This window comes from Oncorhynchus nerka, linkage group LG20 (genome assembly GCF_034236695.1).
Source record: "Oncorhynchus nerka isolate Pitt River linkage group LG20, Oner_Uvic_2.0, whole genome shotgun sequence".
NCBI classification, from domain to species: Eukaryota; Metazoa; Chordata; class Actinopteri; order Salmoniformes; family Salmonidae; genus Oncorhynchus; species Oncorhynchus nerka.
Genome location: NC_088415.1, coordinates 74,606,755 through 74,622,040, shown reverse-complemented (window position 1 = coordinate 74,622,040; position 15,286 = coordinate 74,606,755). Strand labels below are relative to the sequence as shown.

The 15,286-nt window shown below is 43.2% G+C and overlaps 1 protein-coding gene across 7 annotated transcripts in view; it reads left to right on the top strand.

The window, feature by feature from the left end:
• Positions 1-15,286, top strand: part of LOC115103130 (nuclear receptor coactivator 2-like) — a 58,195-nt gene that overhangs the window by 17,158 nt on the left and 25,751 nt on the right. For all 7 annotated transcript variants that reach the window (XM_029623799.2, XM_029623804.2, XM_029623801.2 and 4 more), the window contains 7 exons: positions 77-249; positions 6,112-6,215; positions 8,280-8,457; positions 9,721-9,918; positions 10,913-11,014; positions 12,176-12,316; positions 12,436-12,583. In XM_029623799.2, the coding sequence (XP_029479659.1) occupies positions 77-249; positions 6,112-6,215; positions 8,280-8,457; positions 9,721-9,918; positions 10,913-11,014; positions 12,176-12,316; positions 12,436-12,583 (1,044 nt within the window). The remainder of the gene's footprint in view (positions 1-76; positions 250-6,111; positions 6,216-8,279; positions 8,458-9,720; positions 9,919-10,912; positions 11,015-12,175; positions 12,317-12,435; positions 12,584-15,286) is intronic.

The window sequence follows — 15,286 nt, the reverse complement described above, 5'->3', positions numbered from 1 at the left end:
AAAGTATTTTTCCTAATCAGTGTTGTTCACTTGCCCTGGGTTGTCGGTTGTCTTACCTCGGTCTCTGTCTCCACAGCCCCAAGAGGAGCATGGAAAAACCAAACCGGGAGCATGAAAACAAATACATTGAAGAACTGGCGGAGTTGATCTTTGCAAACATCAATGACATTGACAACTTCAATGTCAAGCCGGACAAATGTGCAATCTTGAAAGAAACTGTGAAGCAGATTCGTCAAATAAAAGAGCAGGGTAAGGCTTTATTTGACTTTATTGACCCTTTTCTAATATTGAGTTAATTCCCCTCCATTGTAAGAACACACATTCCTCTGTCACACTTTCTTCAAAATACCACTTAATGTACATTTCATGTGTGTGTGAGCGAGCAGGACTGCGTGTGTATTTCAGCCAGCTGCGTTTGTGTGTGTGTGTGTGTGTGTCTGCTTGAAGGGCAGACAACAGCCGAGCAGATGCGCACGCACACACAGTGGAAGATCAGATGAGACCCTATTCTTGATGATAATGAAAAGCAGGCTGTTATTCACTGACTGGATTATATAATGATGAGCAATGTGATGTAAGACTCAGAGGAAACTAGGAGAGAGGGAGAGAGACGGACCTACTGTATTAATTATGCAGTTGAAGTCGGAAGTTTACATACACTTAGGTTGGAGTCAATAACTCGTTTTGCAACAACTCCACAAATTTCTTGTTAACAAACTATAGTTTTGGGAAGTCGGTTAGGACATCTACTTTGTGCATGACACAAGTAATTTTTCCAACAATTATTTACAGACAGATTATTGGACTTGTAATTCACTGTACTTGTAATTCACAATTCCAGTGGGTCAGAAGTTTACATACACTAAGTTTACTGTGCCTTTAAACAGCTTGGGAAATTCCAGAAAATGATGTAATGGCTTTAGAAGCTTCTGATAGGCTAATTGATATAATTTGAGTCAATTGGAGGTGTATATGTGGATTTATTTCAAGGCCTACCTTCAAACTCAGTGCCTCTTGCTTGACACAAAATAAATCAGCCAAGACCACAGAATATTTTTTTCCAAATGTCTGAAGGTACCACGTTCATCTGTACAAACAATAGTACGCAAGTATAAACACCATGGGACCACGCAGCCGTCATACCACTCAGGAAGGAGACGCGTTCTGTCTCCTAGAGATGAACGTACTTTGGTGCAAATCAATCCCAGAACAACAGCAAAGGACCTGGTGACGATGCTGAAGAAAATGGGTACAAAAGTATCTATATCCACAGTAAAACGAGTCCTATATCGACATAACCTGAACGGCCGCTCAGCAAGGAAGAAGCAACTGCTCCAAAACTGTCATAAAAAAGCCACAATATGGTTTGCAACTGCACATGGGGACAAAGATATTACTTTTTGGAGAAATGTCCTCTGGTCTGATGAAACCAAAATGGAACTGTTTGGCAATAATGACCATCGTCATGTTTGGAGGAAAAGGGGGAGGCTTCTAGCCTAGTGGTTAGAGCGTTGGACTAGTAACCGAAAGGTTGCATGATCAAATCCCCGAGCTGACAAGGTAAAACAAATCTGTCGTTCTGAACAAGGCACTGTTCCGTGGCCGTCATTGTCTGGTGCACTTCACAAAAGAGGAGGAAAATTATGTGGATATATTGAAGCAACATTTCAGTTTTGCCCACATATTTTCTATGGGATTGAGGTCCGGGCTTTGTGATGGCCACTCCAATATCTTGACTTTGTTGTTCTTAAGCCATTTTGCCACAACTTTGGAAGACCCATTTCCTGACTGATGTCATGAGATGTTTCTTCAATACATCCACCAAATTTTCTTCCTCATGATGGAGGAAGTGCACCAGTCTCTCCCGCAGCAAACCTTGCTTCAAGGTTTGGATGGTGTTCTTTTAAAAAAATTTTTTTTTACCTCCTAACCTATCCTTAACCTCCTATAACTAACTAAGCAAGTCAGGTTAAGAACAAATAATTATTTACGAAGACGGCCTAGGAACAGTGCCTTGTTCAGGGGCAGAACGACAGACCTTGTCAGCTCGGGGATTTGATCTTGCAACCTTTCGTTTACCGGCCCAACGCTCTAACCACTAGGCTACCTGCCGCCCCAGCAGAGTTGGTTAGGCTGTCTCTACATGGTATCTAGAGCGATAGTGACTAACTGTGCTGCTGGCAACACTGGCAATGACTTTTTGTTTTGCCAACGTTTACTGACACCGGTCATATTCAGCAGGTTTTGCGCATTCCTATATTACTCAGTTATTTTGCGTTCTGGCACACTCAGGCCTTGAAATAAACCCAGTGCTCTGAAATTGGAGTAGATATCCAGAGTGAATTTACGAAAGCAAGAGATGCTAACTGAAGAACAGTCGATCAAGTTTAGAATGGCTATCTAGAAAAGCGATTCACATTTCTTCCTTGCTAACCAAGTGACACCTGCATCTCTAGCTGTAGCCACTCTTTTGATGACATGACATCCTCCCAGGAGCTAGCTAATGTTAGGCTCCGGGTTTTTAGCTTGATAGATAAATGGATATGCTAGCTTATTAGCCATGGTATAACTGACTTGTGATTATTGCCCTTGCTAGTTTGTCAATAAAATCAATCTCTGCCTTAGTTACATTCGTCCATTTTTGTCATTGAAACCAACCGTGCTTACTGACTGGGTGGAGGCAGCAAACGATGTACAAGGCCAGCTGTGATTTACAACCTGATAGTAATATTTTTTGGGCTACCAAGAAACGTGTTGTAAAATTGTATTAACCGTGCATCCGTCTATTCTGCCATCATGGAATCTTGAGTCAAGTAGAACCTATTTTTTTTTTTGTGCATTTTACCCCTTTTTCTCCCCAATTTCGTGGTATCCAATTGTTTAGTAGCTACTATCTTGTCTCATCGCTACAACTCCCGTACGGGCTCGGGAGAGACGAAGGTTGAAAGTCATGCGTCCTCCGATACACAACCCAACCAAGCAGCACTGCTTCTTAACACAGCGCCATCCAACCCGGAAGCCAACCGCACCAATGTGTCGGAGGAAACACAGTGCACCTGGCAACCTTGGTTAGCATGCACTGTGCCCGGCCCGCCACAGGAGTCGCTAGTACGTGATGAGACAAGGATTTTCTTACCGGCCAAACCCTCCCTAACCTGGACAACGATAGGCCAATTGTGTGCCGCCCCATGGGCCTCCCGCGACAGAGCCTGGGCTCGAACCCAGAGTCTCTAGTGGCACAGCTAGCACTGCGCCACCCGGGAGGCGGACTGCACCAGATTTGCCAGTTCATGCTGTGAGATGTTACCCCCTCTTTCACCTGCAAGTCCAGCAGTTCCCAGACGTGCTCAATGGGATTGAGATCTGGGCTCTTCGCTGGCCATGGCAGAACATTGACATTCTTGTCTTGCAGGAAATAACGCACATATTGGACTAGTGTGGCTGGTGGCATTGTCATGCTGGAGGGTCATGTCAGGATGAGCCTGCTGGAAGGGTACCACATCAGGGAGGAGGATGTCTTCCCTGTAATGCACAGCGTTGAGAGTGCCTGCAACGACAACAAGCTCAGTCCGATGATGCTGTGACACACCGCCTCAGACCATGACGGACCCTCCACCTCCAAATCGATCCTGCTCCAGAGTACAGGCCTCGTAACGCTCATTCCTTTGACGATAAACGCAAATCTGACTATCACCCCTGGTGAGACAAAACCGTGACTCGTCATTGAAGAGGACTTTTTGCCAGACCTGTCTGGTCCAGCGACGGTGGGTTTGTGCCCATAGGTGACATTGTTGCCGGTGATGTCTGGTGAGGACCTGCCTTAGAAAAAGCCTACAAGCCCTCAGTCCAGCCTCTCTCAGCCTATTGCGGAGATTCTGGGCACTAATGGAGAGAGTGTGCGTTCCTGGTGTAACTTGGGTAGTTGTTGTTGCCTTCCTGTACCTGTCCTGCATGTGTGATGTTCGGGTGTACCGATCCTGTGCAGGTGTTATACGTGGTCTGCCACTGCGAGGACGATCAGCTGTCCATCCTGTCTCCCTGTAGTGCTCTTTTGGGCGTCTCACAGTACGGACATTGCAATTTATTGCCCTGGCCACATCTGCAGTCCTCAGGCATGCTGCAAGGAGGCATAAGGCACATTCACGCAGATGAGCAGGGACCCTGGGCATCTTTCTTTTGGTGTTTTTCAGAGTCCGTAGAAAGGCCTCTTTAGTGTCCAATGTTTTCATAACTGTGACCTTAATTGCCTACCGTCTGTAAGCTGTTAGTGTCTTAACGACCGTTCCACAGGTGCATGTTCATTAATTGTTTATGGTTCAATGAACACGCATGGGAAACGGTGTTTAAACCCTTTACAATGAAGATCTATGAAGTTTTGGGGATTTTTACAAATTATCTTTGAAAGACAGGGTCCTGAAAAAGGGACGTTTTATTTATTTTTTGCTGAGGTTACTAGCTACCATAATGTCAATGCGGTAGTAGCCCTCTCTACAGCTTATAGTTCCTTCAGCTGTGTAAAGATGTTGGTCAGGTTTAGCTTTTAACTAGTTAGCAACAGGATGAGCTAGCTAACATTAGCATTATGCTACAGATTGAATGCAACTGGCTAGTAGCAACACTTTGTTAGCTACATAGTTTACATAACAAACGCCATCCATGGCGATAACATATATTTAGGACTTTACTTTTCGTACCATTACATGTTTCCTCAAGTTTGACAGAGTTTTTGTAGGCAGCCACCTCCACCATCTTTGGTAAGCAGAGCTTAGATTCCATAAATACACCTTGTTCTCTGTTTGAAGCTGAAGTGTTCTTTGATTCGGCCAGGGATTTCCCTTCCTCATGGTCTTCAGAAGACCGTGCCACTGGCTTGGTCTCTGTGTGTCGTCTCCTGAACCTGCTCAATCTCGTTAGGCTCCATTTATTTTTGAAGTTGATTAGGAAACCTTTTTTTTTTTTCATGGCACATGGCTACTTTTTTTTTTTTACTGCTAGAAAAATCCTGCTATCGATCTTCATTTGGTTTGCATACACAGCTGTGATTGGGCCGTTTTGGCGCAATGCGTGAAATGGAATTGTATTGGTCCATCTGGTCATGTTACTTGTCACTGACGAACAAGTGAACAGTTCTAGCTGCTACAAAAGGTGCAAACTTTATGCTTGCCATGATGTGTATCCTTTTTTTAGATTGTACTCTGTAATGGATGGTTTTGAAAGTACACAGAAAAGCTATTCAATTACAGGAACGTGAGTAGTTGTAATTTGTTACTTCCACCCCTGAGTTTAGAATACCAATTTGTAGTTCAAAAAGATCTTAGCTGAGAATTAATCAAGGATTCTAATATTTTTGCTACAGTTAATGTCGTGGTAGTTGGTGGACAGGAATGTCAGCTATGTACCCTGTTGAGGCAGACAGGACAGACCGAGGACAGCTTGACTCTAGTGGCACCAACCAATGACACCACAGTACGAGGGAGAGAAAGGGAGAAATATGGGAGGGGGGAAGAGGAGCTCCGGAGGGGAGGATGACTGGATGGGACGGACGGGCCTATTGAGGCATTAATGCAATATCCAAACACTCAATGATGCACACTGGTATTTAAGTCAACACACACATTCCCAAGTTCATCAACAGTATGGTGGTTTACTGTTTGCACTTGGCTAGGTATAGACTGTGGGAGACTTTTAAAAAAAAAAAACTTTTTTATGGGACATTATGTTGCTAATGATTATCAGTTGTCCCAGACTAAATAATATTAACACAACAACAACTTGTTGTAAGTCATTCTCAGGGTTGGTAAAATGAGTGCTTCCTAGAAATTAATCAGCACCCACACAAACCACTTATTTAAAAAAAAATAATAATAATGTTCTGTTGACAGGATTCTGTTAGTTTGAATGACAAATTATTCTCATTGTCTTTTTGATCCTCCCATCTCAGGATTTTTGTTTAGACTATGGTATATTTAACTAGTCATGTTTTCTTTCAACACAACTCTCCCTTTGCAATGGCTGTGCTGGGGCTGACGTGATTACATGTTAACTAGTGAAACATGTCTAACAACCTCCCTCTCCCCCCTCACTCTCTCCCTCCCCTCTCCAACCCTGCAGAGAAAACAACTACTACCAATGCAGAGGAGGTACAGAAAGCACACGTCTCGTCAACAGGCCAAAGTGTTATTGACAAAGACGCTCTTGGACCAATGATGCTCGAGGTGGGTGTGAGCAATGCACACTATTCACAACACTGACTCACTTTGGATCATGTGATCCTTTACCTTGAACACACACAAGTCACATGATTAGCAGGACTTGTGAAATCGACACATTTTATAATATGTCGGGTTGTATAACTCCCCCTGCATAGGGTTGTAGCTAACGCCCCTGCAAGTTTGGTAATGCACGATAGAACAAAAAGTAAATCCTCACACTGGTATAATGCTCCCAAAATGTGTAATGAGACAACATTTCGACTCAAAACTGGGTCTTCGTCAGGACAAGTTGTTCACCAATGCACTAGCCTTGTCCTCATTTGACGACAGACAGAGGGGTCCCTCTATCTATAAGCAGGGAAAGTGGTAATCAGCGAGTGGCTGCCAGTGTTATTCTCCAGTTCTGTCTAATCTGTTGTCAGTGGGTATTTATTCTCCCTCTGGCTCATACGTTTCTGCATTCAGACAGTGTCTGCGTCCCAAATGGCACCCTATTCCCCACATAGTGAATAGGGTGCCATTTGAAATGGCCTACGTCATGGCATTGACACAGTAGACTCTAAATATAACTGCTGCGGCCGGTTGTCCGCGCTGTTTGGAGTGGTGCAGGTTGGGAGCAGGGACAATTCACAGCCGGGCTGCTGACGTGGTGGAGGAGAGGATTACTCATCAGTCCTGGCGGTAACCAACCATGGGCCATAAAGCAAACTCTGAGAAACCTCTCTGTAGCTGCCAAGAGGACAGGCGATTTACCCGAAATCATAGCTTTTAAAACCCGTTTCTGTCTATGTGGAGTTCCAACTGTGTTTTCTATTGCACACAGAATAGCTGCTGTAGCACCATGGCTAAAGCACATTGATAGAGGAAGAGTATTCCTATTTTAATCATGTTGGTGTTTCAAGCATAGTTTTACCCTAGTTTGGCCCATTTGCCATTGCAGTTTAGTTACATTGTGTACAACCCAAACCCACTAATATGACAGTGAATTGTTGCCAGGCCAGAATAAGCGATTACAGGCTTAGGCTCAGGGATTGCATTTAATGGCCTAGCTGTCTTGTATACACTCTCCCGTCCTAAGAGAGAGACACACACACACACACACACACTACTTTTTCTCTAAGCTATTTAGTTTGCTGAGGATGATGAGCCTGTTGATACACAATGCTCTCAGTTGAGTCGGTTCGCTATGCAGTAATGCATGGTTATACTGTATGGTTATATTCCGACTTGACTGTCCGACTTGCGTGCCGTCATGTTTTAATGATGAAGCCCACGATGCATCCCAAATGACATCCTATTCCATATATATCATGCACTACTTTGGACCAGAAGCCTATGGGCCTTGGTAAAAAGTAGTGCACTATAAAGGAAATAAGGTGCCATTTGGAACTAAGACTCACTTTTCACATGCTGTTAGCTAGCCCATTTTACGTCCGATCATTACCTGCTAATGTTTTGATCTCGAAGCATGTCTTTAGTATGGTAGCTTTATGCTGCTCAGCCGTAATTGACTATAATGTTGTGTGGAACTTAACTTCTTATGCCCTTTTCTCTTCGTAATGGATACATACGGGTGTTTAAAAAATTATTATTATTATAATATTCCGTAGATGATGGCTATCTATTTTGTATCCTCACTGTAATGGCTCTAAGAACACTTTGGCTAATGGCTCAGTAATATCACATAAATCTCCTCTTAACCCATTGGAACCCAAACCCTGGATCAACACCATGCTTGCATCCCAAATGGTACCCTATTCCCTATGCACTACTGTCCAGGCCTCATAGGACTCTGGTCCATAGATGTGCACTATATAAGGAATAGAACATCATTTGGGACACAATAGATAACAACCCTGAATATACCAAAGGTAGCTGATGTTTCTCCCATTTTCGATAATCTGTCTACAGTTTCTGTCAATTCACTAATAACCTTCTTCCTCTACTCCCTCGCCGACCTAATGGGTGTTTTTGTGTATATCAAAATACACATTTCTGTCTTGTATGTATCAGTTAAGTCTTTTTCTTCTAATAAACCTCATCTTCTCCCAATGTCTTCCTCCACAGGCGCTGGACGGGTTCTTCTTTGTGGTGAACATGGAGGGGAACATTGTGTTTGTGTCGGAGAACGTGACCCAGTACCTGCAGTATAACCAGGAGGAGCTGATGAACACCAGCGTCTACAGCGTCCTGCACGTAGGAGACCACGCAGAGTTCATCAAGAACCTTCTGCCCAAGTCCCTCGGTGAGTTATACTACACCTTTCTCTCACTCCTTTATCAATCCATCACTGCTGCCCAAGTCCCTGGGTGAGTTATACTACACCTTTCTCTCACTCCTTTATCAATCCATCACTGCTGCCCAAGTCCCTGGGTGAGTTATACTACACCTTTCTCTCACTCCTTTATCAATCCATCACTGCTGCCCAAGTCCCTGGGTGAGTTATACTACACCTTTCTCTCACTCCTTTATCAATCCATCACTGCTGCCCAAGTCCCTGGGTGAGTTATACTACACCTTTCTCTCACTCCTTTATCAATCCATCACTGCTGCCCAAGTCCCTGGGTGAGTTATACTACACCTTTCTCTCACTCCTTTATCAATCCATCACTGCTGCCCAAGTCCCTGGGTGAGTTATACTACACCTTTCTCTCACTCCTTTATCAATCCATCACTGCTGCCCAAGTCCCTGGGTGAGTTATACTACACCTTTCTCTCACTCCTTTATCAATCCATCACTGCTGCCCAAGTCCCTGGGTGAGTTATACTACACCTTTCTCTCACTCCTTTATCAATCCATCACTGCTGCCCAAGTCCCTGGGTGAGTTATACTACACCTTTCTCTCACTCCTTTATCAATCCATCACTGCTGCCCAAGTCCCTGGGTGAGTTATACTACACCTTTCTCTCACTCCTTTATCAATCCATCACTGCTGCCCAAGTCCCTGGGTGAGTTATACTACACCTTTCTCTCACTCCTTTATCAATCCATCACTGCTGCCCAAGTCCCTGGGTGAGTTATACTACACCTTTCTCTCACTCCTTTATCAATCCATCACTGCTGCCCAAGTCCCTGGGTGAGTTATACTACACCTTTCTCTCACTCCTTTATCAATCCATCACTGCTGCCCAAGTCCCTGGGTGAGTTGAGATGTACCCACTCACACTCACTGTGACCCATTTATCAAATATATACACTTTTGCGATTGTCTAAATCATCTATAAGTAATTTAATTGAGTTGAACATGAAGTGTGAAAATGCTAATATAGGTACCATTGCCTTGCATTAGATTTGTGTCACAAATGCTAAAAAGATAGCATTTGAAACAGTGGCCAGGTAAACAAATCCAAAGCATGGGTTGCTGTCATACCTTCTTTAAGAAGGTTTTAGATCGCCAGTGAATGAGTCAGTCATGACTGAGACAGGAAATTATGATTTGATATTCGGTGCCAATGGGGACAGTAAGTTGATCGTTTTGACCTTTTGCCCACTGTGTGTGCCCCCTAGTGAACTGCAGAGCACCGCGGTCCAGTGAGAATCCCAACAGGAATAGCCACACGTTTAACTGCCGCATGCTGGTCAACCCCCACGGGCCCTGGGAGGGAGGTGAGCAGGAGCCCCAGGACCAGGAGGTGCAGCAGAAGTATGAGACCATGCAGTGTTTCGCCGTGTCCGAGCCAAAGTCCATCAAAGAGGAGGGAGAAGGTACATAAATCTTTGTTTACCATCAAATCAAACTTGAGTTGAAAACTAAAGAAAATTCAATGATTGTCATAAGAGGTGAATAAAAGAAAAAGGATGTTTACTGTCATCATGAAGTACCTTTATGATCAGTTATCCACTCCCCTGTCTTCCCATGAGGGGTTAATGCTGAACTCTTGGAATGATGTCTTCTATCTGAGTAAATGTCACTAAATCTTCCAACATGGAACATTAATATGTTTGTGTCAGATGTTACATGTGCTCTTCAAGAGCACTACACTCTACATTCCTAAAATGATTAGTTTTAGAGTTTTTCCCATTTTGGATGCTATTATTAGTATGCTTATCACAAGAATACACTTTGTGGTCAGCCATATTGGAGTGTGGAAGCTTTGGTTTGGACAGAAATCGTAGACTTGGGTCGCGTTCATTAGTGCAAAACATTTTACAATGGAAAAATAAGCTTTCCTTATTGGACATGTGCAGGTAGTCCCTCCTTTTCGGGCTGTTTGTTTCCGTTCGTTCCTAGTGAATACAGCTCTGTGGGGTTGGGTGTCTTTCCTCTCCGTTCATCTCCGTCTCTCCAGTGTCCTGTCCTCCTTTAGATTCCTGTCATCCGTCAGACGCATCCTCAGAGAGGACCATGGGACGTCTAATTAGTGTCTGCCACTTCCTCCTTTCCCTTGGAGCTCCCAGGGAAATATGTCTTGTCTAATTTTAGTACCGCTGTCCATCCGCCACTGCTTCCAAGATATTCTGCAAAAAAAAATGTATTTTGACATTGAAACCGCATCATAGTTTCAAATTCAATGGAGACGTGTTGATATTGAGTAAGGACAGTAGCCAGGAGAGTTGAGGCAGGGTGTGAACTGAACATCGCCAAGTTGTATCACCTACCGCCTCCAACCAAGAGGATAAGTTGGAGGTCATGTTCATGAACTTGGGCTACTTCTAGGTAAAGCTTTTAATATGTTTGTTTTTGGTTCTCTTTGTAAAGATTTCCAGTCTTGCCTGATCTGTGTAGCACGAAGGGTTCCTGTCAAAGAGAGGCCCATGCTCCCAACCTACGAGAGCTTTACCACCAGGCAGGATCTCCAAGGTAGGGGACAACTACCACTTTGCTACTGTACTGTATTCACCTGTCCTAAGTAAGTCTCATCACCTCTGTGGGTTGGGTCTCAGAGTTTCATCATTCGCATTCAATGTTTGCTTGAAATCTACATTAGGATCACAATTCTGACACCAGTTGAATAGCCTATGCGCAATGAAGCCATTGTCTCATGTCAGAAGGCCGTTTGTCTGATAACTTGCAAGTACTGATGGGATAGCTAAAAAGAAGTCGGTCTACAATATGCTGTCCTAACTTTTGAAAATGTTACCAAGGTGATATCGTCCACTTTCATCCTCAAGAGTCAGAGTGAATCTTACCAAAAACTATAAACCGTTAACTAATATACGTGTTTTTTTTCATGAGCACTTCTTCACTATCTAAATCCAAGTCTAGTTGAGGTGTTTTGTGGTGGTAGAATCAGTATTTATGAAATTCAAAATGTGCACAAAAATTGGCTAGCTAATGTGTCTGCTTGCTGGCTGAACCGGTTTCAAATCAATGGTAACGATGCCAATTCACATACTCAATGTTGAATACGCCCACTAAGCATAGTGAAATTCTAGCTAATGCACAGAGTCTTCATGATACCTGTTGTGATTAGTGCACCGAGTTCTACAGCAGAGCTGACTCCTCTCTGCTACGTTATCACATTAGCCAAATGACACAAAGTAGCGAGGCACAGTTCCAGCTATCAGATGCTGATTTTTGAGAACAGTCCCATAACTTTGGTGCCTTACAACTTAATCAACAAGCTGGCAAATTAGCTACTGTATGGCCATTCAAACAAGCTTGCACTAGGCTGCTAGTTGCAGCATGGTTCGTCGTAATCGCTAGTGCGTCATAGCTTCCGAGAGCGGAGTGATTTTCAGAATTAGGAACTAGTGTTAGACAGATGAGCATAATCTTGATTTTTAGAGCTGAGTTCCACGTCCTACAAGAAAGATGGGTTGAGGAACGAGCATCGCGTAGGAGTGACGCGATCTGACGTAAGACAATGCCATGAAGCTTTGTGCTTCTTTCTGCTTTGCCTGCTGTTCGGGTTTTTGGCAGGGTAATTGTAAAGCACTTTGTGACAACATGCTAATGTATTAATAAAATAAAGTTTCATTGATTGACGCTGGGGAAACTAACTTAGCATTGCAATCTTAGGTAAGATCACGTCGCTGGACACCAGTCTGCTGAGAGCCTCCATGAAGCCAGGCTGGGAGGACCTGGTCAGGAGATGTATCCAAATGTTCCACCTGCAGAACGACGGGGAGATGTCATTTGCCAAAAAGCATCAGCAAGAAGGTACATCTCACGGGATCTCTAGGCCTTTGATCCTCAGTTGATGAATGCCCAAATTTGAAAGCATGTCATTAAATCTCTCTCCCCCATATCTCTCACTCTCTCCATCCCTCACTCTCCAGTCCTGAGACAGGGCCATGCGTTCAGCCCTCTGTATCGCTTCTCCCTGTCTGACGGTACCATCGTGTCGGCTCACACCAAGAGCAAGCTGGTGCGCTCCCCTGCCACCAACGAACCTCAGCTCTACATGTCCCTCCACATCCTCCAGAGGTACGTCTCCTCTGAACACCACTTCTCTCTAGTTCAGGGTTATTCAACCAGGGGTCACGGAGGTACTTCAGGGGGAGCTGCGAAAATATAAAAAATGTGAATATGTTTTTATTTTTATTTCATTGTCTTTAGTTCTATTGCTTGCAACAACATAATAAACAATATTTTTGTTAGTTATCTACAGTAGAAAATAAGAATATATTATTTCTAATGATGTCAGCTTCATTTCACAACTCCTAATATACAGTTGAAGTCAGAAGTTTACTTTCACTTAGGTTGGAGTCATTAACTCGTTTTTCAACCACTCCACAAATTTCTTGTTAACAAACTATAGTTTTGGCAAGTCGGTTAGGACATCTACTTTGTGCATAACAAGTCATTTTTCCAACATTTGTTTACAGATGATTTAATTTTATAATTCACTGTATCACAATTCCAGTGGGTCAGAAGTTTACATACACTAAATTGACTGCCTTTAAATAGTTTGGAAAATTCCAGAAAATGATGTCATGGCTTTAGAAGCTTCTGATTGGCTAATTGACATAATTTGAGTCAATTGGAGGTGTACCTGTGGATGTATTTCAAGGCCTACCTTCAAACTCAGTGCCTCTTTGCTTGACATCATGGGAAAATCAAAAGAAATCAGCTAAAATTGTAGACCTCCAAGTCTGGTTCATCCTTGGCAGCAATTTCCAAATGCCTGAAGGTACCATGTTCATCTGTACAAACAGTAGTACGCAAGTATAAACACCATGGGACCATGCAGCCGTCATACCAGTCAGGAAGGAGACGCGTTCTGTTTCCTAGAGATGAACGAACTTTGGTGCAAAAAGTGTAAATCAATCCCAGAAGAACAGCAAAGGATATTGTGAAGATGCTGGAGGAGACGGGTACAAAAGTATCTATATCCACAGTAAAACGAGTCCTATATCGACAGAACCTGAAAGGCCGCTCAGCAAGGAAGAAGCCACTGCTCCAAAACCGCCATTAAAAAAGCCAGACTAAGGTTTGCAACTGCACATGGGGACAAAGATCGTACTTTTTGGAGAAATGTCCTCTGGTCTGATGAAACAAAAATATAACTGTTTGGCCATAATGACCATCGTTATGTTTGGAGGAAAAAGGGGGTACCTTGCAAGCCGAAGAACACCATCCCAACTGTGAAGCATGGGGGTGGCAGCATCATGTTGTGGGGGTGCTTTCCTGCAGGAGGGACTGGTGCACTTCACAAAATAGATGGCATCATGAGGTAAGAAGATTATGTGGATATATTGAAGCAACATCTCAAGACATCAGTTAAAGCTTGATGTCAAATGGGTCTTCCAAATGTACAATGACCCCAAGCATACTTCCTAAGTTGCGGCAAAATGGCTTAAGGACAACAAAGTCAAGGTATTGGAGTGGCCATCACAAAACCCTGACCTCAATCCCATAGAAAATTTGTGAGCAGAACTGAAAAAGCGTGTGCAAGCAAGGAGGCCTACAAACCTGACTCAGTTACACCAGCTCTGTCAGGAGGAATGGGCCAAAATTCACCCAATTTATTGTGGGAAGCTTGTGAAAGGATACCCAAAACATTTCACCCAACAATTTAAAGTCAATGCTACCAAATACTAATTGAGTGTATGTGAACTTCTGACCCACTGGGAATGTGATGAAAGAAATAAAAGTGGAATTAAATCATTCTCTCTACTATTATAATGACATTTCACATTCTTAAAGTAAATTTGTAAGTCGCTCTGGATAAGAGCGTCTGCTAAATGACTTAAATGTAAATGTAAAGTGGTGATCCTAACTGACCTAAGACAGGGAATTTTTACTAGGATTAAATGTCAGGTATTGTGAAAAACAGAGTTTTTAAATATATTAGTCTAAGGTGTATGTAAACGCCTGACTTCAACTGTAGTTCAAATAACACTAACTGGAGTCAATTTCACTCACTGGTGTATATGACATGCACTACTGTAAAAAAAAAAAAAGACTCCAAGTCCAACTGGCAGCTTAATTAAATAGTACCCGCAAAACACCCGTCTCAATGTCAACAGTGAAGAGGTGACTCCGGGATGCTGTACTTCTAGGCAGAGTTCCTCTGTCCAGTGTCTGTGTTCTTTTGCCCATCTTTTCTTTTTATTGGCATGTCTGTATGGATTTTTCTTTGCAACATCCCAGAGTCGCATCTTCACTTGACGTTGAGACTGGTGTTTTGCGGGTACTATTTAATTAAGCTGCCAGTTGAGGACTTGTGAGACGTCTGTTTCTCAAACACGACACACAAATGTACTTGTCCTCTTGCTCAGTTGGACACCGGGGCCTCCGACTCCTCTTTCTATTCTGGTTAGAGCCAGTTTGCGCTGTTCTGTGTACACAGCGTTGCACGGGATCTTCAGTTTCTTGGCAATTTCTTTCATGGAATAGCCTTAATTTCTCAGAACAACAATAGACTGATGAGTTTCAGAAGAAAGTTCTTTATTTCTAGACATTTTGAGCCTGTAATCGAACCCACAATTGCTGATGCTCCAGATACTCAACTAGTCTAAAGGCCAGTTTTATTGCTTCTTATTCAGAACAACCGTTTTCAGCTGTGCTAACAGGAGGGTTTTCTAATGATCAATTAGCCTTTTAAAATTATAAACTTGGATTAGCTAACACAACGTGCCATTGGAACACAGGAGGGATGGTTGGTGGTAATGGGCCTCTGTACAC